Source organism: Cyprinus carpio, chromosome A5 (genome assembly GCF_018340385.1).
Source record: "Cyprinus carpio isolate SPL01 chromosome A5, ASM1834038v1, whole genome shotgun sequence".
NCBI lineage: Eukaryota > Metazoa > Chordata > Actinopteri > Cypriniformes > Cyprinidae > Cyprinus > Cyprinus carpio.
Window position 1 is genome coordinate 33,111,755 of NC_056576.1, and position 27,570 is coordinate 33,139,324.

Consider the following 27,570-nt stretch of genomic DNA (forward strand, 5'->3'; position numbering starts at 1 on the left):
TGAAATTTAGGCGAGAGTAGGTGGCTGCAGTGAGGGGAGGAGTGAAATAAGTGCAGTCAAGATGGACAGTTCTGACCTCTCGAAGTAGAAGAGACATCTACGAGACCAAAGTAATTAGTTCTGCGCAGATTTTGCTCATCTCAATCGAGCCTACTGTGTCATGATATATTAGTTCAGAGGATCAAAATACAAGAGTTTGAAGAAGTGAAAAAGAGGTTAACAGAGGTTAACAAAACAGTTTTGGTTCCCATTGACTTCCAGTGTGTTGTCAAAATATATAACTAAAGTCATTGGGAACTGAAATGTTTTGGCTACCAACATTCTTAAAAAAAAAAAAAAAATCTTGTGTTTCAAAGAAGAAGGAAAATTATACAAGTCTGGAACACTATGAGAATGAGTAAATGATGATAGAATTTTAATTTTACATTTTGGAATTACTCTTATTATTTTTAAACTTAAATCATTTGAGGTGCTTTATTGATAATAAAGTCAATCTGTGACCCCAAACAAGTCAATCTCAGTGGAACATGATATTCAGTGGAACATGAAAATCATGGATATTCAGTCTATGCACTCCCTAAATGCAATCCCTTGGCCAATAAGAATATATTCGAAAACTGGATGCTCCAACGTTTTGAATATTAAAAAGAACAATTATCTACATATGATACTCAAATGCCCAAAACATTCCTTTGACTGCCTCTAACAGTTCCACAATATAACACCTTGTCTACATAACTCTGTGAAGTTGCTCAAGCCGGATCAATCCTTGTGAGTGTGGAGCCTGAGCTGCATGACTCATAGAAAGATTTAGACAATAAGTTCTTCAGCACAATCGTGTCAATTGAATGAATAAATGAACAAATTAATGTCAATGACTCCTTTGTCCACATGGACAGATGTCTGTCACACTGACTCGCCACATCCCCAAAAACACTCTGTCTTAATCTACCCACATACTTGCTCAAGCTCTCAGATGACGCATAACTTTTGTCATCACCCAACTGAATCCCCCTTACTGGAGTTTTTACATAAGCCTTTCCATCCCACTCCTCCTGTGCCAGCTTGAGATATAATCCCCACTGTCAATCCACGTAGCCAAATGATCTCTTATGGGTGGAGAGGAAGGGTGGGTGGAGGGGGAGATAGAGCAAACAAAAAAAAAAAAAAATCCCAGGATTTAACCAGGGAAACGATTAGTTCTTCCTGTCAACAAATGGACCAGAACACACAAGCATTACACTGCGAAAGCCTGAGGGAATAATGGGTAACAATCCTTCAATGTTTGCTCAGACAAATATCCAGGAAAGTTGCACTTTTTCAAAAGTATAGTTATATTATCCATTATATTTTATTGCCCTTCTGCCGATTGCTGAATGTGCTCTGCCACAGGCAACCGTTAAAGGAGAATATTTGGCTGCGCTCATATTGCCAGTTTTTGGGACTGACAACCGGATTTACTTACAGGTGTTTCTCGACATGTCCCATTCACACAGCAACTTACAGTAGCTTCTCAGATACTGTCTGTATGAATGTGCAACTGGAGTCAACCCCATTATCCTTACCAGTTACCATAGTGACAGTGACCAAAGTAATATCAAAGATGGAGACGTCCATAAAACTGAAAGTCTTATCACTTTCTGACATGACAAGAGTCCAATCGAGCTGCAATTTCAACCATCAAACCTTCATAAAAGGGGTCATATGATGTTGCTAAAAATAACATTATGTTGTATATTTGGTGTAATGCAACATGTTTATGCGGTTTAAGGTTAAAAAAACATTATTTTCCACATAATGTACATTACTGTTGCTCCTCTATGCCCTGCCTTTCTGAAACGCGTAAATTTTTACAAAGCTCATCATTCTGAAAAGTCAGGTGTACGCTGATTGGCCAGCTAGCCAGTGTGTTGTGATTGGCCGAATACCTCAAGCGTGTGATGGAAATGTTATGCCCCTTACCATACCGTGATGCTGTGTGTCCCGGCGCGATGAGACATAAACAATAAGACCCATTACAAACGAGGCATTTCCTGCATCCAATGGGGACATAATTACTGATTATAATCACTTATACTGTCTTTTTACGCATAAACATAAACATAAAACCATGTTGTGATTGGAGAAACGACAAACAACAAGCGCTACTCTACACTGCTCAAAACTCGCGTTTGGATCGTCAGTTGAAAATTCTTTAAATATAAAATACGTACTTACAAGCTGTGAGTCAGAAATGCCAGACAGTCCTTGCAAAGTTGGAACTGCCCCCGTTATAGAAAAAGCCTTTGTGTGTAGACGCATTGTAGGCTACTCTGCAGGTTCAGGAAACAGTCCTCCACAGAATACGTTGCGCCCATCTGAATATTTGGGATGAACTTGTTGATGTGTTATTGTTTTAAATACAACTTAACCACTGATTTCTAGTTGTGTCCTCTTTTGGAAGGCTAAACAAAGTAGTTTCGCTTTCATGGAAAAGTGTTCAGCGTCTCCATGACATGGCAGCGCGGCGACAGTGAGAATAAAAGTTACGCCTTCTTTCTTTGTGCGAACATTTGGGTGGTAAATATCTCTTTAGGTTTGAGACTTTAGTCTTTGCAACTTTAGGGATCTTATTTATGCATGAACAGCTTGTAACACTCCAAAGACAAAGGAAAATTTTAAATTGCATCATATGACCCCTTTAACCAACAGCAGCTTTTATATTTGGGTGGAGAGCAGAGCATTTGAGTTGCGTGCAGAACACAAAACTGACTGTAGCGGCTCCGGTGGAGACTGGATCTAAAACATTCATATGACACACAGCTCATTTCTCTGTCACTGTAAGTTACTGAAACCACACATGAAAACACAACACTCGGTAGACAGGCATTTGTACAGCAGAGCGTCTCTCTCGCACTGTATGACGTGACAGACAGCTAGTTGTCCAGTCCTGTTCCATTCACACAGCGCAAGTTTTCTGAGAATGCAGTTGTGAGTCTTGAAAATTTGCGGGTGTGAGTTCGGTTACAGAATGCGGTTGTCATGCCTGGAAGTAACTGTAGTGTGTATGTGTGAATGTAACCATATAAGGACTCAAATACAGGACTGACAACCATATTCTGCTGCTGTGTGAATGTGGTGTTTGTTGCTGTGGCAAGCAAAGTTTAAGGTTTGGTTAGGCTATGTGCATATTTGCCACAATTCCAAATACACTCACTCATATTCACTGTGTTTGGATTTGTCAGGCCCCAGGCGAAACCAGCCCTCCTCTTGCTGGGCAGACTGAAGCTTGTTGATGTTGAACAGGACCTGAAGAAAAACACATCAATCAACGTGACAATTAGCTGTCAAAGCAACCGAAGCTAAACACAGCAATTGGAACACTTATTATTCGGTGACAAAGGAAATGTCACAGTGAACATCTGTCATATAGAATTTTGCCACAAAAGCAATGTTATGAAACTGTAACTATTCATCAATTGTTTAGGTAAATTCAGGAATTGCACTATACTGACATGACAAGTAAAACATATATGCTATATATATATATACATACATACATATATATACACACACACACACACACACACACACACACACATATTGTATATATACAGGTCCTTCTCAAAAAATTTGCATATTGTGAAAAAGTTCATTATTTTCCATAATGTAATGATAAAAATTAAACTTTCATATATTTTAGATTCATTGCACACCAACTGAAATATTTCAGGTCTTTTATTGTTTTAATATTGATGCTTTTGGCATACAGCTCATTCCTATCTCAAAAAATTAGCATATCATGAAAAGGTTCTCTAAACGAGCCATTAACCTAATCATCTGAATCAACTAATTAACTCTAAACACCTGCAAAAGATTCCTGAGGCTTTTAAAAACTCCCAGCCTGGTTCATTACTCAAAAACCGCAATCATGGGTAAGAGGTTAACCCAGAAGGCCATCATTGACACCCTCAAGCGAGAGGGTAAGACACAGAAAGAAATTTCTGAACGAATAGGCTGTTCCCAGAGTGCTGTATCAAGGCACCTCAGTGGGAAGTCTGTGGGAAGGAAAAAGTGTGGCAAAAAAACGCTGCACAACGAGAAGAGGTGACCGGACCCTGAGGAAGATTGTGGAGAAGGACCGATTCCAGACCTTGGGGGACCTGCGGGAAGCATGCACTGAGTCTGGAGTAAAAACATCCAGAGCCACCGTGCACAGGCGTGTGCTTTTGAACCAGAAACAGCGGCAGAAGCGCCTGACATATGGGCTACAGAGAAGCAGCACTGGACTGTTTGCTCAGTGGTCCAAAGTACTTTTTTTCGGATGAAAGCAAATTTTGCATGTCATTCGGAAATCAAGGTGCCAGAGTCTGGAGGAAGACTGGGGGAGAAGGAAATGCCACAAAATGCCTGAAGTCCAGTGTCAAGTACCCACAGTCAGTGATGGTCTGGGGTGCCATGTCAGCTGCTGGTGTTGGTCCACTGTGTTTTATCAAGGGCAGGGTCAATGCAGCTAGCTATCAGGAGATTTTGGAGCACTTCATGCTTCCATCTGCTGAAAAGCTTTATGGAGATGAAGATTTCGTTTTTCAGCACGACCTGGCACCTGCTCACAGTGCCAAAACCACTGGTAAATGGTTTACTGACCATGGTATTACTGTGCTCAATTGGCCTGCCAACTCTCCTGACCTGAACCCCATAGAGAATCTGTGGGATATTGTGAAGGATGAGCTTAAGGCCGCTATCGAAGCATCCTGGGCCTCCATAACACCTCAGCAGTGCCACAGGCTGATTGCCTCCATGCCACGCTGCATTGAAGCAGTCATTTCTGCAAAAGGATTCCCGACCAAGTATTGAGTGCATAACTGAACATAATTATTTGAAGGTTGACTTATTTTGTATTAAAAACACTTTTCTTTTATTGGTCGGATGAAATATTTTTGGGTTTTCATGAGCTGTATGCCAAAATCATCAGTATTAAAACAATAAAAGACCTGAAATATTTCAGTTGGTGTGCAATGAATCTAAAATATATGAAAGTTTAATTTTTATCATTACATTATGGAAAATAATGAACTTTTTTCACAATATGATAATTTTTTGAGAAGGACCTGTAATATATATATATATATATATATATATATAACATATATATACATCCATATATCTATAATATATATATAATATATAATGATATATATATAACATATATAATATATATAATATATATATATACCATATATATATATATATATAGATATATATATATATATATACATATATATATATATATATCCTATATATATATATATATATATATATATAATATAATTACTATATATATATATATATATATATATATATACATATATCTATATATATATATATATATATATATATATATATTCATTATTTACTCATACTTGTCATTTTAGGTAATCATGATGAGATTTCAGATCAAAGTGATGAATGAATAACAACTTAAATTTTCAAAACTTTTCAAACTAGTATGGCTTCAGACAACTTGGAATTTAGTGCATGAGTTTTATGGACTGTTGTCATGATGCTATATGTATATATTTTTGTGATCCACTGCAAGTATAACATACACATTTTGAACAATATAAGGGTGAAAAATTAATGACAGAATTTACATATTTAAACACTTTTTAACACATAATGTCATACTTATCATATGCATTGTATTTTATTTTAAACAAAGACAAAGGTCAGCTTTAGAACATGAGGGAATCCTCTAAACCAAATCTCTAAGGACTCAAGAAAATGTCTGTTCTGTACAGTCACCTTTCCCAGAAAGTCGTTTCTGCTGACCAGATCCCAGTCCCACACTTCCACACTCAATAATCCAGTGTCAGCTAGCGTCTCGTCCAGCTCAAACTCAAAACTCTCGTTCCACCGTGGGTAACAGGACTTTTTAACCACCTGGAGGAAGCAGGGTCATGGTAATCAGCAACAAACAGACAGTTGTAACTGTGTGGAAAATTAAATCATAAATATACAGAGGCATGTCCTTACTGTGCTCTCATAGGTTTTGCCATTGTATCTCACTCTAACAAAAGGATCAGAAGCCCCGTTGCGGTCCTTTTTTGCAAGATCTCTAGAAACAAAGCCGAAAGTATTTAAAGCTATTAGGCACAAATCCAAATGAAGCTTATGAAGACAAAATCTGTGAATTCCCAATCCAGCAGTCAATACCTGATTCACACACACTGAGATGTTTTTTGTTTTCAATTCAAAATGTTTTAAATACATTGTCCTAATAGAACTTTAACATCAAAGTGTCAACCCAGGGTTAATTTTATGTAGGCTAATGCTGGAGTATCTTTGTAACGCAGTTCGTAAGTTGGGAAGCAGGTGGGAACCGGCGAACATTTAAATCAAAGTTTAATAATAAAATAAACACAAAATAGCACGACAGCCCCTCGCGGATGACTGCCGCACACAAACAAAACCAAATTCAAAACACAAAATAAAATCCAGGCCTGGTCCTCTCTCGTCCTTCACTGTCGTAACTCCTCCTTTGTATTCCTCCGGAGCTCCTCCGTGGGACTCAAGACCGGTGAGTGGCGCAGGTGTTGCTCATTTCCAATTACTCCACCGGCCTCAACCCCTTCCCAAGGCTCTCGGCCCCACCCCACTCGTCACAATCTTATTCCATTTTTTTCATGGTTTAATTCATACCTTTTGCACTATAATTCAGGGGTGCTGTGGCACTAGCCATGCTAATTGGCATGCATTCTTCTACCAATGCAGATGGAACACTCTGTTAAAATAAAAAAATAAAAAAACTGCACTAAAAATAAAAGTTCTTGGTTACGTATGTGTGACGAGTGGGGCGGGGCCGAGAGCCGTGGGAACAGAGCGAGGCCGGTGGAGTGATTGGGAAATGAGCGACACCTGCTCCACTCACCGGTCTCGAGTCCCACGGAGGAGATCGGGAGGATACAAAAGAGGAGCGACGACAGTGAAGGACGAGAGAGGACCAGGCCTGGGTTTTATTTTGTGGTTTGGTTTTTGTTTGTGCGTGGCAGTCGCCCGTGAGGGGCTGTCGCGCTATTTTATGTTTATTTGGTCATTAAAGTTTTATTTGAGTGTTCGCCGGTTCCCACCTCCTTCTTCCCGTGATTATGGAGTTTTTATTATTGTTACACTGGTGCCGAAACCCGGGAGGAAGGAGGGACGCGCTGCCGAAGATCCCTTGCCGCTGGGGTGAATCCGCGGTGCCGTGGAGCAGGGCATAGCAGTCTGGCGCCGTGGACGCTCGAGGCGGTGGGCTGGAGTGAGTTGCCGGGGGACCGGACGAACTCGCTGCCGGCCGCCCGTGATGTGGAGGGGCGGCTGCCGTCCGTGAGGGAGTGGAGGAGTTGGCGCCGTTTGCCAGGGGGCCGGAGCCTGCTGCCATTCCATAGAAGAGGAGGAGCAGGGAACAGGGGACTCCTGCCGGCTGCCCAAAACCGGAGGAGCCGTTGCCGTCCACCGGGCGGCGGAGGAGTGTCATGCCATCCCCCGAGGGTCGTCCAGTGCCACCGCCAGGCACCGTGGAGGAGTTCACCCAGCTGGTGGAGGGCCGAGCGGCAGTGTGTCTGGGAACCGGATTTTTATTTTATTTTTTTCTCTCTCCCCTCTCTCCCCTCTGTCGCTCCTCATCCTTCCATCTCCTTTTCTCTCGCCTCGTCTGTCTGTCCTTACCCCAGGTCCCCGCAGCCACCGTGAGCGGTCCCCCCGGAGGGAAGGGGGGGGGAGGAGTGGAGCGCAGTCTCGTGGGTACCCCCCGGCCTGCGAGGGGCGATGGGGGTATGTGAAGAGTGGGGCAGGGCCGAGAGCCGTGGGAACGGAGCGAGGCCGGTGGAGTGATTGGGAAATGAGCGACACCTGCTCCACTCACCGGTCTCGAGTCCCACGGAGGAGATCGGGAGGATACAAAAGAGGAGCGACGACAGTGAAGGACGAGAGAGGATCAGGCCTGGGTTTTATTTTGTGGTTTGGTTTTTGTTTGTGCGTGGCAGTCGCCCGTGAGGGGCTGTCGCGCTATTTTATGTTTATTTGGTCATTAAAGTTTTATTTGAGTGTTCGCCGGTTCCCGCCTCCTTCTTCCCGTGATTATGGAGTTTTTATTATTGTTACAGTATGTTAACCCTCGTTCCCTGATAGAGGTAACAGATATATTGTGTTGAAGTTCTGACACTAGGGGTCGCACTTGGGAGCCCAGACATCATTGAGAAAAGGCCAGTGATATTAGTGAGCAAAATTTGCATAGCAGGCCAATCGCCAGACATCCGGGTATAAATAGGGTTACTGTGTGGCATTTGCCCACTCGTTTTGTTCTAAGGAGTCGAGTGGCATCTCATTCCACTCAGAAGCAGTTCAGATTTGTGGCATAGGGGACTCCACTCAGAAGCAGTTCAGATCAGGGGAAGAGGGATACCATATGTAAACCGAGACATTCCCTTTCTGTCGGTCACTTTGACATTGTGACGTCTGGGAGAGCCTTCAAATAAGGCAGAGGTCACCTCCAGCCGGAGACTTTCCCAATCTGAAAAGAAAAAAAACAAGAAAAATAATGCTTGAGAAGTTGGCTGTAACGTTGGGGAAGTATTATTTCCCCAAGTGAGGAAAGAGCACTACGGAGACCACATCTAACCCAAAGGGGAGGTAAAGACATCCTATGGACTCACTAAAAGTGAGTACTACATAGGAAGGTTTTCTGTGGAGGGCTCCGCATGAGAGGAGAACTACCAAGCACAGAAAAAAGCAACAGACCGACTGTCCGTCAAGGGAAAGAAAAAAAAAACTGAATCCTATTCGGAACAGAGCAGTGGATGGGGCCCCCCATAGGGGACATATGGAGCACTTATCCATTATGAGAGTTCACGCGAGGGATTCTTACCCTTAATGGATTCTTGTAGTGAGTTCCTCCGCTAAACTCAGCTACGTAATTGAGTGCTTGAGTGATGGAAGGGTAGTCCAGGGATCATAAGAAGGAACTGAACTGGACTAAATAAGCGCACATTATCACCTCATAGAGGGGAAGGCGCTAAATGCAAGCTCTACACCCTACCAGCAACCTGAGTTTAAGAGCTTATGCTCAAAACTCTGGATGAAGCTGGTTCCATTCGCTAATTGTAGAATCTAGCAAATGTATCAGGAGTAGCCCAACCTGCAGCTCTGAAAATGTCTGCTAGTGAGGAACCATTCACTAAATCTGACAAAGCAGCAACGCCCCTGATTGAGCGCGAGCCTCCGCTCGCCTTGGAGCATGACCTGTCATGAGTGGAAGTCTGCTGCATGATAGGGGTCGCCCGGAATGTGAGTGGCACGCAGAGACCTGATCTCAAAGGCAAACCAAAGAAACGGCCAGTGTCTTGGAAGGATCGAGAGATGAAAGCATGCGTCCTTCGGTCTATTGCAGCAAACCATCTCAGTACCTCACACATGTTAACATGTTTGAGCATAGAATTCTGAATGGGAGCTTGTGAAGGGACCAGTTAAGCACCTTTAAGTCCAAGATTGGTCTGAACCCCCCACCCTTCTTGGATGCAATGAAGTAGGGACTGTAAAACCCCTTCATCAGGCTTTATCATGCCCTTTGCCAGAAGGGTTGCAACTTCTGCTCAAAGAACAGCAGAAAGGAACTTGGGCAAATTGCAGCTGAGTGTCACACTCAGTCTCCAAGAACCAATTATCCAAGCGAGAGCGCTCAGGACAGGGTGGAAGAGTCCACTTAAGCCTGATGCTCTCTGCTGCCCAGGTAAGCACGGCTGCCATCTCAGTGTCAGGCTCTGACTGCCACACAGCACCCAGAAGTGCCAGTTTAGTCGAGTCATCCGATTCCGATCGGTCAGACCCACCCTCTGTTGCTGTGATAGATAACTTATCCTCATCATGAACCCCAAATGAGAGATCAAACCCATGCTGAGGTGGACTCTCAAAATCACCCAGAAACTCTACTGGAGAACACGAGCGGTTGGAGGAACGAGAGGTCCGCGGGAAATTATCTGGTGCAACTGCTCCCACAACATCTCCTTGCTCTCCTTCAGTGTACATCATAGAGGCCTCATACCCAGAAGTAAAAGGGCCTGGATGGGAAGCACCTGATGTGACTGGCAGTCTTTTAAAAAAAAAAAAGAAAGAAAAAAAAGAATGCGAGCCGTGATCGCAATGTGCTGATAGACATGTCCCCACAAGAAGGACATAAACCATCCATAAAAGCTGCTTCAGCATGGGCATGGGCATGGCCCAAACACTGAGCACAACAATCCTGCCTGTGAAAGAGTGAGATGTACAATTAGAAGGACACGGATGGAAAAGCATTTTGTAAACATACACAAATCCATCCGTGAAGCCCTTTTAGAGAAATTGCTCTTTTAAGAGGAAATTTGCTCTCAAAGATCGTCGTTGAAGCACCCAGGGGTACTCTCCCTACACTTATCTGTGTATGGGCGAACATTTTTTGCCACAGAGCTAACGACAAAGAGATTGAAAGTTGAATGCAGTGCTGCATCTCCCAGAAAGATACTGCATCGGCTCTACTGATGTTACGTTTATGAATGAATCAGTCTTTTTGAGCGAATCTTTTAGGTGAATGAATTGTTACTTATGCAAGAAAACCTTGTACTTTGGTCATCTGAACCACTTATTTAGACTTATTTAATTTATTTACTGAGTAGATTAGGCACACATTTTAATAACGCCAAATCAGTTTAATAAATATGTAAAGTAAATACGTTTGTTGACTTAAGACTTAACACTTAAGACACTCTTTTCCGCCACCTGCAGGTGTATTTATGTAATATGAAGAAATGGTCACTGAGCGAATCTGAACGATTAATTTTTGTTTTTGGTGTGTGAATTAATGAATCTCTTGAAAGAATCAAAATTTCCACCACTAATTGGCTCCAAAGAACAGAACGAGTGAGCAAATCCCACCTGGCCTATTTAAACCCTGATGTCTGGGGTGTGGCCAGCTATGCAATTTTTGCTCGCCAATTTCTTTGGCCTTTTCTCAATGATGTCAGAGGTGTCTGGGCTCCCAAGTGTGACCCCTTGTGTTGGAACTTCGACACAACATGGAAGTGACCAACTGAAAGGGAACAAAAGTGTTTCCTATTCAACAGAATTACAGTGCACATGTTGTTATATTACAACATTTTTTTGTGTTGTTTTTATTTATATTGTTCATATAGTTTAATATATAGTAAGGTCAATAATTGCATTGCATTTGTGCAGCCTGAAAGGTCATTAAAAAGTAAATGGTGACACTTTATAATAAAGTCTTATTTGTTAATTTTAGTTAACAATGAACTAACTATATAGTGTTGAACTAACTATGAGTAATATATTTTTACAGCATTTATTAACCTTAGTTAATGTTAGTTCATAAAATTAACTTAATATTTACAAATGTTAACATACAACTTTTGATTTTGAAAAAGTATTAGTAAATTTAATTTACTAATTTTAGTAAAGTAAATTTTAAAATACTTTAAAAATATTTGTAATTGATAATTCATATTAACTAGTAATAAACACAGTTTTGCGATATTTTATTCTTCTTATTATTATTTATTTATTTATTTATTTATTTGCATTCCAAATATTTATTTCTCACATCTAAAATAACTAAAAGAATTGTACTAGAATAATTGTTGATGTAATCACTAAGGAACCAGAATTGCTTAGAAGAATCAGAACCAGAAATGTTATATTCTTTACAATTCCCATCCATGAATGAATAAAATGGCTATACTGATCATTAAAGATGAAAAAAAAATACAAATAACAGTTTCTGTCACAAATCATTTGCTGCTCCTCACAGTAACTCACCTTGCCTCTAGGACTTGGCAGCACAGTTTTCTTGGAATATCTCCATCTCCCAGAACTGAAATCTGGAGGTGAATCTCCCCTTGCACCTCCTCATCTGGGTCAATCTCTGTTAGGCTCATCCATCCATCTACACCTAAAAAAAATGACAAGAATCTGAAAAAGGAGAGTTCATATATCTGCCACTGACGCCAATATGAATCATTTAGCAGACAATCAAGACAGCATGGGTTAAGTTCACAGACAGGACCCTAAAGCGATCTAATTCACAGTGTATTATTATGGCTTTCGCTGCTCCATTACATTACTGTACATCTGCAAACACACACATATGACCTGATAGGGGAAAGTCAGGAAACATGTACACATGCAGGTCTACAGTTGGGATAAATATATTATATCATGTCCCTCCCTCCTAAGCTTATGGTAGACAAAGAGTATTCACTGACATGTTGGATGTTCAATAAATATGTGTTGAAAAGATGTGAAGAATAGATTGAGATTAAAGCTGTTTTTCACTCAAAATCTGTTCTGTTGCAGCCCTTTCTTACAGCTCATTATCCATTCAGCAAATTCAAACTCAATCAGACAGGTAACACACAAGAACAAGGATGAGGTATGGTGTTTTGGTGAAAGGGACGCAGTCAATAATGACTTTAAAAAAATGTGTGTAGAATATGTATACCATGGACTATAATGAAAAAAAAAAAAAAATATATATATATATATATATATAAAAAAAAAAAAAAAAAAAAAAAAAATATATATATATATATATATATATAATCTTACCAAATACAGCATTATTTGTGACCCTGGAGCACAAAACCAGGCTTAAGTCACTAGGGGTTTTTCGTATATTTTTTTATTGCTACGTGGCAAACAAGTTACCAGTAGGTTCAGTAGATTCTCAGAAAAACAAATGAGACCCAGCATTCATGATATGCACGCTCTTAAGGCTGTGCAATTGGGCAATTAGTTGAATTAGTTGAAAGGGGTGTGTTCAAAAAAATAGCAGTGTGGCATTCAATCACTGAGGTCATCAATTTTGTGAAGAAGAAACAGGTGTGAATCATGTGGCCCCTATTTAAGGATGAAGCCAACACTTGTTGAACATGCATTTGAAAGCTGAGGAAAATGGGTCGTTCAAGACATTGTTCAGAAGAACAGCGTACTTTGATTAAAAAGTTGATTAGAGAGGGGGAAACCTATAAAGAGGTGCAAAAAATGATAGGCTGTTCAGCTAAAATGATCTCCAATGCCTTAAAATGGAGAGCAAAACCAAGAGAGACGTGGAAGAAAACGGAAGACAACCATCAAAATGGATAGAAGAATAACCAGAATGGCAAAGGCTCAGCCAATGATCACCTCCAGGATGATCAAAGACAGTCTGGAGTTACCTGTAAGTACTGTGACAGTTAGAAGACGTCTGTGTGAAGCTAATCTATTTTCAAGAATCCCCGCAAAGTCCCTCTGTTAAAAAAAGGCATGTGCAGAAGAGGTTACAATTTGCCAAAGAACACATCAACTGGCCTAAAGAGAAATGGAGGAACATTTTGTGGACTGATGAGAGTAAAATTGTTCTTTTTGGGTCCAAGGGCCACAGGCAGTTTGTGAGACGACCCCCAAACTCTGAATTCAAGCCACAGTACACAGTGAAGACAGTGAAGCATGGAGGTGCAAGCATCATGATATGGGCATGTTTCTCCTACTATGGTTGTTGGGCTATTTATCGCATACCAGGGATCATGGATCAGTTTGCATATGTTAAAATACTTGAAGAGGTCATGTTGCCCTATGCTGAAGAGGACATGCCCTTGAAATGGTTGTTTCAACAAGACAATGACCCAAAAACACACTAGTAAACGGGCAAAGTCGTTGGTTCCAAACCAACAAAATTAATGTTATGGAGTGGCCAGCCCCAATCTCCAGACCTTAATCCAATGAGAACTTGTGGGGTGATATCAAAAATGCTGTTTCCTGAAGCAAAACCAAGAAATGTGAATGAATTGTGGAATGTTGTTTAAAGAATCATGGAGTGGAATAACAGCTGAGAGGTGCCACAAGTTGGTTGACTCCATGCCACACAGATGTCAAGCAGTTTTAAAAAACTGTGGTCATACAACTAAATATTAGTTTAGTGATTCACAAGGATTGCTAAATCCCAGAAAAAAAAATGTTTGTACAAAATAGTTTTGAGTTTGTACAGTCAAAGGTAGACACTGCTATTTTTTTGAACACACCCCTTTCAACTAATTGCCCAATTGCACAGCCTTAAGAGCGGGCATATCATGAATGCTGGGTCTTGTTTGTTTTCTGAGAATCTAACTGAACCTACTGGTAACTGTTTGCCACGTAGCAATAAAAAATATACTAAAAACCTGATTATTCTGGTTAGTCACATTGTGCTGCTATTATTTTGAACAATACTGTATAATGGTCACAAAAGTAATTCTTAGGCATAGGCATTTAAATGACTTAATCCAAAGTAACTCAATTTAAAGATTCACAATTTATTCATGCATTCTGTGGGAATCAAACCAATGTTGACTTTCACACTTTACTGACTGAGCTACCGGAACAGATTGTTTGAATGCAATTTCTGTTGCCTTTCAATAAAAAGTTATTTTTATCTTTTCACTTTAGTATGGTCTTTTTATGTAATTTTTATCTTTTTACTTCCATGATCTTCTTAAAATGTGTAAACAAATTAAACAAACATGGCCATAACTAAAATGAGAGAATAAATAAATAAAACGTAGCTTCAAATTAACAAGTCATGGAAATTAATGTTGTTACATGTTGCAATATTGTAAATATTTCTGTTTTAAACCATGAAGGCTGATATTAAGCAACCTGCAAACTTTGCGCAAGAGTTATGCCGGTGAATGTTTTAACCTTAGTCAATTATACAAAGTGAAAGTAAAAAAAGTACAAACTGACAGCACTTTCGGCATCTGATGCTGCAATAATGGCGCATATTCTCTCAGAGACGACTCTACTTCAACATACGCTGATAACAGCACGTAACTGTCTTGAATTATTCCTTAATATTTCTTTTGTGGCCCGTACATAGTGAAAAAAAAAGAGAAATGAGAAATGTATTTTGCGTTAAACAGGTTGTTTTTGAAAGTCAGTGCTTGAAATAAAGCTGCTCTTAATTTTCATTGATGACTGCAGTGTTAACAATTTTATTAACAGGCCTATAATTCATTGTATAAATTAATAGACCTGTTTTAAAATACCTTTTTAAAAACATTTTCAATGAAATTTGTGTAAAAACATGGTTTTCAAAGGAAAGACTGCTATCAAATAGCACACCTAGGTTCCTAACTGATGACAAAGAATTGACATACTGTAGCAGCAATCTAGTGTTAGACAATGTTTTAGGTTATAACATGCAAAGGTTTTTGGTCCAATAATTAAAAACGCCCGTTAACAGAGGCCAGAGATGCTGAAGATGGATGCAAAGAGAAAAATACTGTAGCAGGTAGATCACTCACTGTTCAGGATGCACAAACTATTGAAATAAAATCCTAAATATTGATTTTAAGGTTTACAGGTGCTGGTCATATAATTACAGTATCATCAAAAAGTTGATTTCACTAATTCCATTCAAAAAGTGAAACTTGTATATTATATTCATTCATTACACACAGACTGATATATTTCAAATGTTTATTTCTTTAATTTTGATGATTATAACTGACAACTAAGGCAAAATCCCAAATTCAGTATCTCAGAAAATTAGAATATTACTTAAGACCAATACAAAGAAAGGATTTTTAGAAATCTTGGCCAACTGAAAAGTATAAACATGAAAAGTATGAGCATGTACAGAACTCAATACTTAGTTGGGGCTCCTTTTTTTTTAAATTTTTTTTATTTTAAAGGATTTTTCAAGTAAAAACACAGAACAAGCAACACTGGCTCGGATTACACACACACACAAAAAAACAAAAAAAACAACCCTATTTAAAAGTACATTAGTAGAATGCTGCACAACAGACTAGGTGCCCAGAAGGGATATGCAGCCTAGATCTTAGAGAAGCCTTTGGGGGCCGACTGAGCTGTTAACTTGTCCAAATACCCGAGAAATGAACCCCAAACAGCAGAAAACTTTTCAATAGATTCAGTCCTCAAAAGTCGAAGTCTTTCCATCTGTATGACGGAGATCATATCCATAATCCACATCTGGAAGGAAGGGGGTGAGGGTGACTTCCAGTTCTTAAGCACAAGTCTCTTAGCCACGACCATACCCAGCATTAAGGACTGTTTCAATGCACTTGAAAGGCTAGAGGTGCGCTGTGAGAGGCCGAAAATGGCAAGTTCAGCATCCGGTGGAAGAGGCTTATTGTAAGCCTTGGAGTACCAGTCAAAAATGCTTGACCAAAATCCAGACAATAAAGGGCAAAACAAGAAAGCATGAGAAGCTGTATCTTCTGCCACCTTACACCAGTCTCACATTGGTGAAACGGAGGGGAAGATTTTATGCAATTTAGCTTTGGTGTAATGTAAGCGGTGAATAACTTTGAACTGGATCAGTTGGTGTCTGCTATTGACTGAACAAGCATGTATCGTAGCCAAGCGGGGCTCCTTTTGCCTGAATTACTGCAGCAATGCGGCGTGGTATGGAGTCGATCAGTCTGTGGCACTGCTCAGGTGTTATGAGAGCCCAGGTTGCTCTGATAGTGGCCTTCAGCTCTTCTGCATTCTTGGGTCTGGCATATCGCATCTTCCTCTTCACAATACCCCATAGATTTTCTATGGGGTTAAGGTCAGGCGAGGTTGCTGGCCAATTAAGAACAGGGATACCATAGTCCTTAAACCAGGTACTGGTAGCTTTGGCACTGTGTGCAGTTGCCCAAGTCCTGTTGGAAAATGAAATCTGCATCTCCATAAAGTTGGTCAGCAGCAGGAAGCATGAAGTGCTCTAAAACTTTCCTGGTATATGGCTGCGCGTTGACCTTGGACCTCAGAAAAACACAGTGGACCAACACCAGCAGATGACATGGCACCCCAAACCATCACTGACTGTGGAAACTTTACACTGGATCTCAAGCAACGTTAATTGTGTGCCTCTCCTCTTTTCCTCCAGACTCTGGGACCCTGATTTCCAAAGGAAATGCAAAATTTACTTTCATAAGAGAACATAACTTTGGACCACTCAGCAGCAGTCCAGTCCTTTTTGTCTTTAGCCCAGGTGAGACACTTCTGACGGTGTCTATTATTCAAGAGTGGCTTGACACAAGGAATGCGACAGCTGAAACCCATGTCTTGCATACGTCTGTGTGTAGTGGTTCTTGAAGCACTGACTCCAGCTGCAGTCCACTCTTTGTGAGTCTCCCCCACATTTTTTGAATGGGTTTTGTTTCACAATCCTTTCCAGGGTGTGGTGGTATCCCTATTGCTTGTACACTTTTTTTCTACCACATCTTTTCCTTCCCTTCACCTCTCTATTAATGTGCTTGGACACTGAGCTCTGTGAACAGCCAACCTCTTTTGCAATGACCTTTTGTGTCTTGCCCTCCTTGTGCAAGGTGTCAATGGTCATCTTTTGGACAACTATCAAGTCAGCAGTCTTCCCCATGATTGTGTAGCCTACAGAACTAGACTGAGAGACCATTTAAAGGCCTTTGCAGGTGTTTTGAGTTAATACGCTGATTTAAGTGTGGCACCAGGTGTCTTCAATATTGAACATTTTCACAATATTCTAATTTTCTGAGATACTGAATTTGGGATTTACCTTAGTTGTCAGTTATAATCATCAAAATTAAAAGAAATAAACATTTGAAATATATCAGTATGTGTGTAATGAATGAATATAATTTAAAAGTTTCACTTTTTGAATGGAATTAGTGAAATAAATCAACTTTTTGATGATATTCTAATTATATGACAAGCACCTGTATATGAATGTGTTTCTGATGAGAACTGACTGTCTTCAGAAAAGTTTAGATGGTATTTTCTTTTCATCTCATTTCTGTATAATTCACATTAAGGCCCGTGTCCACCAAATTATTTTTTTCCAAGGCTAGCATATGTTTTCAATTGTTTTCAATCAGAGTGCCACAGTTTTTTAAATGCCAGGAGCGTGAGTGTCTTTTTTTACACTAAGCACAGAGCGCTCTGGCGTTTTTTCTTGGTGCCAAGAGTTGAAGAATGTTCAACAATGAGTAAAACGCAGCACTCATCACTGTCACTTTTCAGTCAGCTAACCAATCACAGTGAAGGAGGGACAAGACTAACTGTTGAACTGAACAACAATGGAGAAGTTAATATTGTGTCTTAGTAATATTATGTCTTTACCAGATGGAATTGCCAGACTACCATATTATTGTTATGCAAAATAAGGTTTGGAGAAACATTTCATTCGCGATATGTCTGCCATATTACTTCAGCGAATATTCTGTATTATAGCAACCACAGTATCTCAACTCAAAGAACGATGTGCTCTCAAGCACTCAGAGCTGGGCATTTTCAGCAGAGCACCTTGAGTTTTCAGCTGGCTAGTGTTTCAGCGCTCCTTTGTTTACAGCAGTAACCAAGGAAACGCTGTATGGCTGCTGTTCCATAAGCGCCACCTGCTGTCAAAGAGTGAATCTGCGTCTCATTCAGCCTGTCTGCTGTTTGTTTCGTTCAGGCATGTACAATAATTTCACAAAGCTAGTCAGAACATTCTGTCTTTGCTTCAAATTGGGTTATTATTAAATCAAATGATGTATATGAAATTATATGACTAAATTATATAAATTATATCTATATGAATTATATAACTAAAATTAAATAACTGTAATTACAGATTTAGGTTAAATAAAGTCAGTCTTTATTTTTGTACTTTTTAGGGCAGCAGTAGCTCTAGCAGCAAATCAGCCATTCACATCGAAAGCTGCAAGACAGCCCACAATTCAGCAAACATTTCAGAAACAAATTAAAGAAAAAATAAACAAATACTGCTGTTCCAAATATTTTGTATGTTGCTCAAAAATAAATATATTGTGTTCAGTTGGACAAAGTTTTTCTTCTTTTTTTTTAACCAGACATTAAAAAAATAACATATTTTAGAGCTGTACCAACCAGACCGTGAAACCGTGATATTTTTACTTAAGGTTATCATACCGTCAAAATCTCATACCGTGGGATTAGGACCATGCCTAATCCCATGCACTAACTCTGTATGGTGCCCTGGTAGCCTGCATAAAGTAGCCAGGACAAACGTCATTGGGAATTATCATTAACTTTAATTTTTTCTAGATAATTTTATATGACGCACCACTACTTCAAAAATAATTATACTTGAAACCACACTGTAAAAAAAATTCCAGAAGAAGCTGTGGGTTTTTTTAGGTTTTACGGTTTTAACTTAAATTTACAGTTAAATACTGTAATTTCATTAACTGATATAATGTTAATATACCAACCTATTGAAGTACTGAAATCTGTTTTGTACCTTTGTAATACACTGATGAGAAAGTCACATGATGAACCAAAGCTCATCACAAGCAGCTTTTAAATAATAACATACTGTATATAGAAGGTGCACAGTGTCATTCACACAGACACTAAACACCACAATTATGGTGTGCCACATGAAACTGAAATAATGCAATAAACATTCATTTAACAACATTAGGTATAACACACAACCCTAATATACAAAAGTGATAAGAAAAAACTAAGAAGAAACATGGTTATTTTAACCAAAAAACTTCAAATTTGAAATGCAACGCAAGGAAATCTGGGAATGTCACTTCCAAAAACGGTATACTTCTGTAAAATTACATGTAATGTCCAATACAGTTTTTCACTGTAAAGAGTAGGGGAATTTACCGTAAACCATTTAACAAATTTTTACTGCAGCATTTTTAAAGTCTTTTACCCTTAAATTCACAGTGATTTTTCAGAGCTCTGAAAAAAACTGAAAATATTACTAAATTGTAGAAACACCTCCCCTTTTACTTTTAGATGCGGCTCATGTTTATAACAGTAATCTTGGGGGGTAGACTCATTTAAAGTAATGTAATAATCTGTATTTAGTAAGGTTTCTGTCAAACAGAGCACATCTAGGTTATGATCTGTGATCCTATTATTTACAATAAGTGCTTTTGTAGAAAGGGATCTAATATTCATTGAGCCAAGCATAATCATTTGTTTATTTGTATTATATCTGTTTTTTATTTGTTGAACATCAATTAAATTGTTACACTTAAATTAATTTGGACCTTTTTTTGTATTTGATAGTTCAGGAACAGACATGGTCTCTATAGTATATATAGGTGAAAGAGTCTTTATGTCCTGAGAATCAACTGACTTCTGTGACGTGAGGCAGCTAGCAGTTAGTCAGTTTAGCCAGGCTGTCTGCTTTCTGACCTGGGCCCCAGTTAATCAAGTACAAATTCTAAGACTATGTGCCATATTTGTAGAGAGATTTGTGTCACCCTCCCTGGAGGGATAAAGACCATCTCTTTTCAACAGGTCAGGTCTGCCCCAATAACTGCTTTAATTGTCTATGAAACATATGTTATTTACGGGCACCACTTAGACATCCAGCCATTGAGTGACGACAGTTTGCTATGTATCTCGTTACTACAGTAAGCAGGGAGGGGACCAGAGCAAATTACAGTGTCTGACCTTGTATTTGTAAGTTCACACCCCTCTTTAATGTTATTTTTAGTGATCTCCGACTGGCGAAGTCAAACATCATTAGTACAGACGTGTATAACAATCTTATTGAATTTATGTTTAGTATTAGCCAGCACTTTTAAATTTGCAAAGATGTCAGGTGCTCAGGCTCCCGGTAGATATTGGACTGTGGTGGATGGTGTCTGTATTTTCATGTTCCGTACAATAGAATCGCCAATAACTATAGGGCACTTTCATCAGGTTTCTCAGTGGGTGTGTCACTGAGTGGGGAGAACCTGTTAAATGTTTTGATCGGAACGGAAAAGCCACCTCACAATCGCTCAGTCACCCTGCTGCGGGGGCTCTGCAATCAGAACTGAACAATAATCGAGACTCGCTAAGCTAGTCGCATCCAAAGCCGTATCTAAGGCCCTCACATTCTTACTAAACTCAATAAAAGTTTGGATGCGTGTCTCTAGTTCTGAAATCTTCTTTGTCAAACTAACTATTCCCTGCATTTATCACATGTGAATCCCTCGCCGCTGACAGAGAAGGGTACACTGTACATGTGGCAAGCAGTGCAAGTGACAATAACAGAAGAAGCAGGCATGACCCACCAGTCTTACCAGTTTTTTGATTAGCTCATGAAAAACTGTATGAGAGAGAAAAGAAACGGTGTGAGCGAAAGAGAAAAAGAAACATTAGGAAACATGAAAGGAAAGCAAATGACAAGCTAACAGGTTAACGGAATACTAACACGCTGCGCTAACAGTTTGGATTAAAAGCAAACAATGACAAATTAGTTTGATGGATAATATCAGAAATATTGTAAGAATTAAGCTATATTTTAGCAGTTTAAACAAAAGAGAGTGATAGTAAGATTCTAACAGAAAAACAAAGCTATACGGAGCTACAATCACAAACCACTCAGCAGCATGGCAGCATGTGTGGGGCTCCATGCTTTAAATTTCTGTATTTAGGAAATCAGGCAGCCATTCAACTGAAAGACTGACCCAAGGACCATCAAACCACTCAGATTTTGCAGTGACTGGTTCTTTTGGCTAATCTGATATGGACATGAGGCTTGTTTATTCCTGTGGCCTGATAAGCAGGTTTTCCTCTTAATTAGTATTCCAGTGAATCACTCGTCAAGGTCCGTTTTCCTTTATTGCTCTGGTGAGAAGCCCAAAAATAAATTGGGCCTGCCAAGGAAAACCTTTCCATTTAGCTGAATGCTGCTTTCCATTTATTTTCTGGAACTGAACTTCTTTGCAGTATTTGATTACCCATACATTTTTCATATAATTGTTTGAAGCTCAGACACAATTTGTATCTTCAATACACCACACAGTACTGTCATAAATAAATAAATGAGAGAGAGAGAGAGAGCGAGAGAGAGAGTGGGGGGAGAGAGAGAGAGCGAGAGAGAGAGAGAGAGATGACCTCGAGCATTCCAGGAAAATAACAATTTTTGTTATTCTGTATTGCTTAAAAGAAATCAACTGAAAAGAGAATGGAATGCAAAATCGCCATAATAACCAGAAAATAGTCTGAAATATCCCATGCTTCACTTCAGTCATACAACCACTGAAAATAAATGACAAAAAACATGACATTTATATGGAGGAATTTGTCCACAAACAATCTTTTTTTAAAAAAAAACAGAACCATGAAAAAAATAAGCTAAAATCAACTAAATATAACTAAACAGCTATTTTCTAAAACCAATTTTTCCACTGATATAGTATTCATGCAATGAGACTCCACTGAAATGAGGTATAGGAAGCATTGACTGACAGTTTTAAGGTCTGACTCATAAATATGTTCAAAAACTGTGGCCCACACACACACAAGGCCAACCTTTAAAGAGTGAAGGTCTCTGCTTCAAACAGATTCTGAGCCACTAACCAAAGTCAATTATAACAGAGTGCATTCTTCTCTCATCTGGGACAGAACCCAGAAAGTAAATAGTGCGCGCAAATTCTTTCATTTCCCTCAGAAAAGAAATGGCCAGTGCAAAAGTTGCTTCTAAGATGTTAGCAGGTTATTGTTTGTTACCAAGGTGTTGTACAGCTATTATGAAGTGTTTTTAGCACATTGCTAGATTTTTGTTACAATGTTATGGGTGGCTGTTCAGGGCCGTGCACAGGGGGGTGGCCCGGTGGCTGGAGACACTGCCCCTTTGCCCTCATCAGCTGAGTTGCCACTCTCACCAATCCCCCCATCAACCCCTGCTCAAGTGGTCTGTTAAGGCTCCGCTAAAGATCCACTGATTCTGCTACTCCGCTGATTCCGCTAATCCGCTGATTAAATTTCAATATTTAATTGTTTGTATTTCTGAAATAATATGTTGAACACCAAAGTTGTAGCCTTCCTAAAAACAGACTAAACAGAGAGTTTGTTGTCCATTAGTGACTACAGGTGAAAGATATATATCTGATTATAATGTGATGAAAAGCATTTTCTGGTTCTTATCAGAGAAGGATTTGGTGCACTTGTACACTGTCCCTATCAAATAAACTACAAATAATATATATATGGTTTACCCCACAGCATTTGCCTCACTTTGCCCCATAGCTGCCATTTTGGAAAAAACAGGTCTGTTGCTTATCACTTCAGGCTAATACTTGGCTGAATGATTTGCATGGTTTTATATGTTGTTAAATCACTTCATGTATCATAAATATTTTTAGACCTGGATAAATTTACTTTGATGTAACAACCATTACATCTATTATGCTAAAATTCTTCTTTGACAAGCCAAAAACAGTTTTTAAAGTAAATGGGTGTCTTCTATTCCCCCCATGTGTTTCTCATTTTCACAGTCTGGCAGAAATGATTGGTGGTTCCAAAATACATGGCCACATGACAGTAAAAGTGTACAGTTGCCAACAAACAGGGGGTGGGTCAACTTACCCACTGGCTCAACTTACCCCACTCCCCCCCTACTTCCATTGAAGATGAGGCAGAAGCAGGCTCAGAGGGTGAGGGAGAGCTCACTCTTATCAAAACATCTACAATAAAGTCTGGAATTATTACAGAGTGTGCTGTCTTCTCTGTTAATTGTATATTTGTAACAACTGGATAATTTGTATTAACAAGCACCCACCCCCCTAGTGCCCCTTTTTTGGTTTGGGCCAAATGTCTGTGCATGGCACCGTGGCTGTTAGTGGCAATAATTTATTAGAACCACATTATGGAGTTCATTTGACATGAATGTCATTTGTTGTTCGGGGTGTGCAATATTAAAAAAAAAAAAAAAAACTATATCTCTCAAAATTATTTTTATTTTATTTATCATGATAATTAGACAATGCCAGCTGGAACATCCTTCAAAAACATCACACACACCATTGTTTTTGGCAAACGACTGCATTGATAAGAAATTAACTGATCATTCTCCTTCTAGATCCACACCAAAAAAATTAATAAAAATGCAGGTAAAATAATTTATCTTATACCCATCAGTTTTTGCTCGTTCTTCTATACATCTCCATTCTAAGAATGTCATAATTAGAGTGTCTATATATGCCGACCTGCATAATAAGCCACCGTTTCCCTTTCAGCTAATTACACACCATCTCCCATAGTTATCAGTGTGGTTAGACTATGATTTGACTTAAAGCTAATTTGAATGTTCACACCCTGTCAAACTAAGGGAAACTTGAGCACAGGGCTATTTCTGTACTCTGCAAAATGTGTCCTTTCACTAAATGCTATTTCAGAGGCCTTGGAGAGAAAGGTTATGTGAGGCCATTTGTTTGTAGCTGCAGTGAGAGTAAGGGTGAGAAGAGGACAGCTGAAGAGAGGGAGAGAACTGACATAAAGAGTCATTCAAAGTCAATGAAGGCTGACTTGAGTTAAAGTTACTGTCAGACCCACTTCTTCTGGATGCATCTAAGACACTTATTGGCTCATTTTTGTCATATCATGCCTGGTTAGGACATTCAGAGCATTAATATTTATTCATGTTTTTGAAAGAAGATTCTTATGCTCACCAAAGATTAATTTATTTGATTAAAAATACAGTAAAACTGTAATACTGTAAAATATTATTAAAATTTAAAAGAACAATTTTCTATTTAAATTATTACTCTAGACATCAGTGTCAAATGATTCTTCAGAAATCTTTCTTATTTTGTTGTTTTGTTGTTAATTTTTTATTAATTTATTGAATTTTGTTTTTTTAATTGCAATTGGTTGTAGTTGCATCAGCAGCCAGTGAGATTGCTGCTCAACATTCAAATGCATGTCTAGTGCTTGTTGTAGCAGTTGCATCACACTTCAGAAAACCTCCACCTTCCCCAGCTCCACCTGTATAGATCTACTACAGGGTTTCATATATGCTATAAATAGGGGGTTATTTCATATATGTTATATGTGCAGCAGCAGTCTTTCTGTACTTCACAACAGCACGATTGTCGATTGTGTGTATTGGCATCTATCCCGCCAAGACTAAACACATTAACATTGTCATGTATACTACAATGCTAAACTTGTTGTCATGACAGAAATAAATAAATAAATATTAGCCAGCAAAACATGGATAATATTAAGAAATGTTTCTTGAGCAGCAACTCAGTATATTAGAATAATTTCTGAAGGATCATGTGACTCCGAAGACTGGAGTAATGATGCTGAAAATTTAGCTTTGCATCACAGAAATAAACAACATTTAAAAAAAAAAAAATTACACTTACAAAAAGACCTTTTAAATTACAATAGTAATTCACAATATTTATATTTTTTCTGTATTTTTGATTAAATAAAAGCACCCTTCTTTCAGAAGAAAAATCTTAATTATTCCAAACTTTGATAGTGTATATGTGTGTATGGTAGTATATGTATATAGTGTGTGGAACAAGATGAGGAACTGCTGCGAACATGATTCGAACCAGCATTACCCACATGAGAAACAAAGCTCAATATGTTGAGAACTGCACTACCTCTGACAAAGCAGCTGTGGTCGTGAAATGAGGCTCGGTTTGCTGGGCAACATTTAACGGGCTCTCGATCATGTTTAGGCTATTGTTAATGCTAACAAGCTGAGCAACACATCTAAACAATCATTATTATACTCTATCTCTCTGAGACACCAACAGAGCAAACTAAACAATGTTAATGAATGGTGTCATTTCGTTTTTCTGTTCCATCACGGATGGCCTGTGTTCTGTGACTAGTCATCAACACGTCACAGGAGGTACAATGAGTGATGCTCTCTACCATTTTGTGTCATGATAATGGATAACCCTGACAATGTCCTTGCCCCTCAGGCACAACACACATGAGTTGCAAGCCCAGACAACCACAGTGACTCACCAGCACCAATCTCAAAACACCACCTCACAGGAACGTGTGGTCGTAGTACACGAGGGAGTCCTACTACAGCTATGTTGAATTAAAGTCAGTTCATGCAGTTTTTCCATCTTCCTCACCAGTTTTGTTGTCTTGTTTTCAGAGTAAAACATTATATTTGCTTGCGAAACAATCGGAACATATTGAAGAGAATATGGCTGTGACTCATTCGTTCCCTAGTTCGCTATGTTGTGAATCAGTGTATCATGAACGTGAATTTGGGACACTGATGACAGATCATAAATAAAAATTTTAATTTTCTTCTAATTCCTACATTGTGCCTGCTTGTTTCCCTTTAATGCACATTATGAACAATAATTACAAGTAAAAATAAAGATTTATTTATATACATTTACACATTTGCATTTATCCTCTGGGCACATAGCATCATTGCCAGTAAGTGAATATAGTGGACAACATATACTCACTGATTTTGACTGTGCTTTCTGGGAATTTTTAGAAATCAAACATTTTAGTGCTAGTTTTTTACATTTTGAGAGGGAAATGTGAGTTTATGTGTGAGAGAACTTGCCTCCATTGTGTTAGTGTGTTGAGGGAGTTTATTACAGTCACATGACAGTCAAGTTTAAAGTCCACATTTATGACATTCTGACTTGATTATTTGTCACAACTTTCTTGCATCACTCGTCTTAAAATCTCTATCTTGTTGACACTGAGAAATGCCTTATTGGCTCTGGATATTGATTTCACATTTCACAACAGCAAGTGACTAAAGGCCGTAAATACTCTGTAGGAAATTCTCTCTCTTACCTTGAGGTTTAGCAGTGAGAACCTCCTTAGTGATTGACACCTTCCCGATGACATCATCTCGGCTGTAAACAGAACGGTTTTTCAGACAGCAGGTATCCATCGAGCAGACATAAGTAGTAAGCTTTATATGAATCACAGTGACACTGCTGTTAAATTCAATTAAGTTAATCAAATTTTTTTGAAAAAAATATCTTCAACCAGACTACATAGACTAGTACGTAGGTTCAGACCTGAGAGAGTCCTCATCCAGCACATAAAAAGACACTGTACGAAAGTAGGGAGGAAGATGGACAGTGTATTCTTCACCCCAAAATGGAGACAATGTCTTCCATATTGTTGCTGTCCTGAGAGACAAATTAAAAAACAAAAAATGATTACTCTGCACACAATGTGGGAGAAGTTCAAAATCACCCTGGAGCGCCTATAAATTACCATTTTTATTATGTAACATTTCCAAACATTAAACGTTTTACTTGTTTTATGTATATAAAACAACGACTAATTTGTTGAGTCTGAAAAAGAATATCTAAAAAAAGAATTAACTAAAGCTTAACAATAAAACATTTTTGTTGAAATGAAGCTGAAATAAAATATATAGATTAAACTTAAAACTTAAACTTAAAAAAATAAGTGAAAATAAGAAATGCTGACTAACTAAAATAAAAAGAGTACTAAAATAACCAAAACTGATAAATAAAAGCTAAAAAAAACGAATATATAAATATTGAAAAAATCTTAAACAAATATAAAATATATAAAAATATAAAAATAAAAGCTAGTTCAAAATATTAATACATACTATAATAGTATATAATTATTAATAATAATAAAACACTGAACACATTAGTATATGTATATCTTTAAATAAATCGGATGTCTGACACAGACCACTGCTTAGGTACAGTAAATAAAAAAAAGTATTTTAAAACTCCAAATGAATGGAGAATGTCTGGAGAACAGGTATAAAGATAATGATTTCTATTTAAACAGTAACAAAACCAG

At 38.6% G+C, this 27,570-nt stretch overlaps 1 protein-coding gene across 2 annotated transcripts in view; it reads right to left on the reverse strand.

Moving 5' to 3' along the window:
* The window catches only part of LOC109090124 (ras GTPase-activating protein 4-like), a 53,495-nt gene that overhangs the window by 13,922 nt on the left and 12,003 nt on the right, over nucleotides 1-27,570 (reverse strand). For both annotated transcript variants that reach the window (XM_042756947.1, XM_042756946.1), the window contains 6 exons: nucleotides 26,799-26,912; nucleotides 26,569-26,630; nucleotides 11,824-11,956; nucleotides 6,016-6,097; nucleotides 5,785-5,922; nucleotides 3,197-3,288 (listed from right to left, as the gene is read on the reverse strand). In XM_042756947.1, coding sequence (XP_042612881.1) covers nucleotides 3,197-3,288; nucleotides 5,785-5,922; nucleotides 6,016-6,097; nucleotides 11,824-11,956; nucleotides 26,569-26,630; nucleotides 26,799-26,912 — 621 coding nt within the window. The remainder of the gene's footprint in view (nucleotides 1-3,196; nucleotides 3,289-5,784; nucleotides 5,923-6,015; nucleotides 6,098-11,823; nucleotides 11,957-26,568; nucleotides 26,631-26,798; nucleotides 26,913-27,570) is intronic.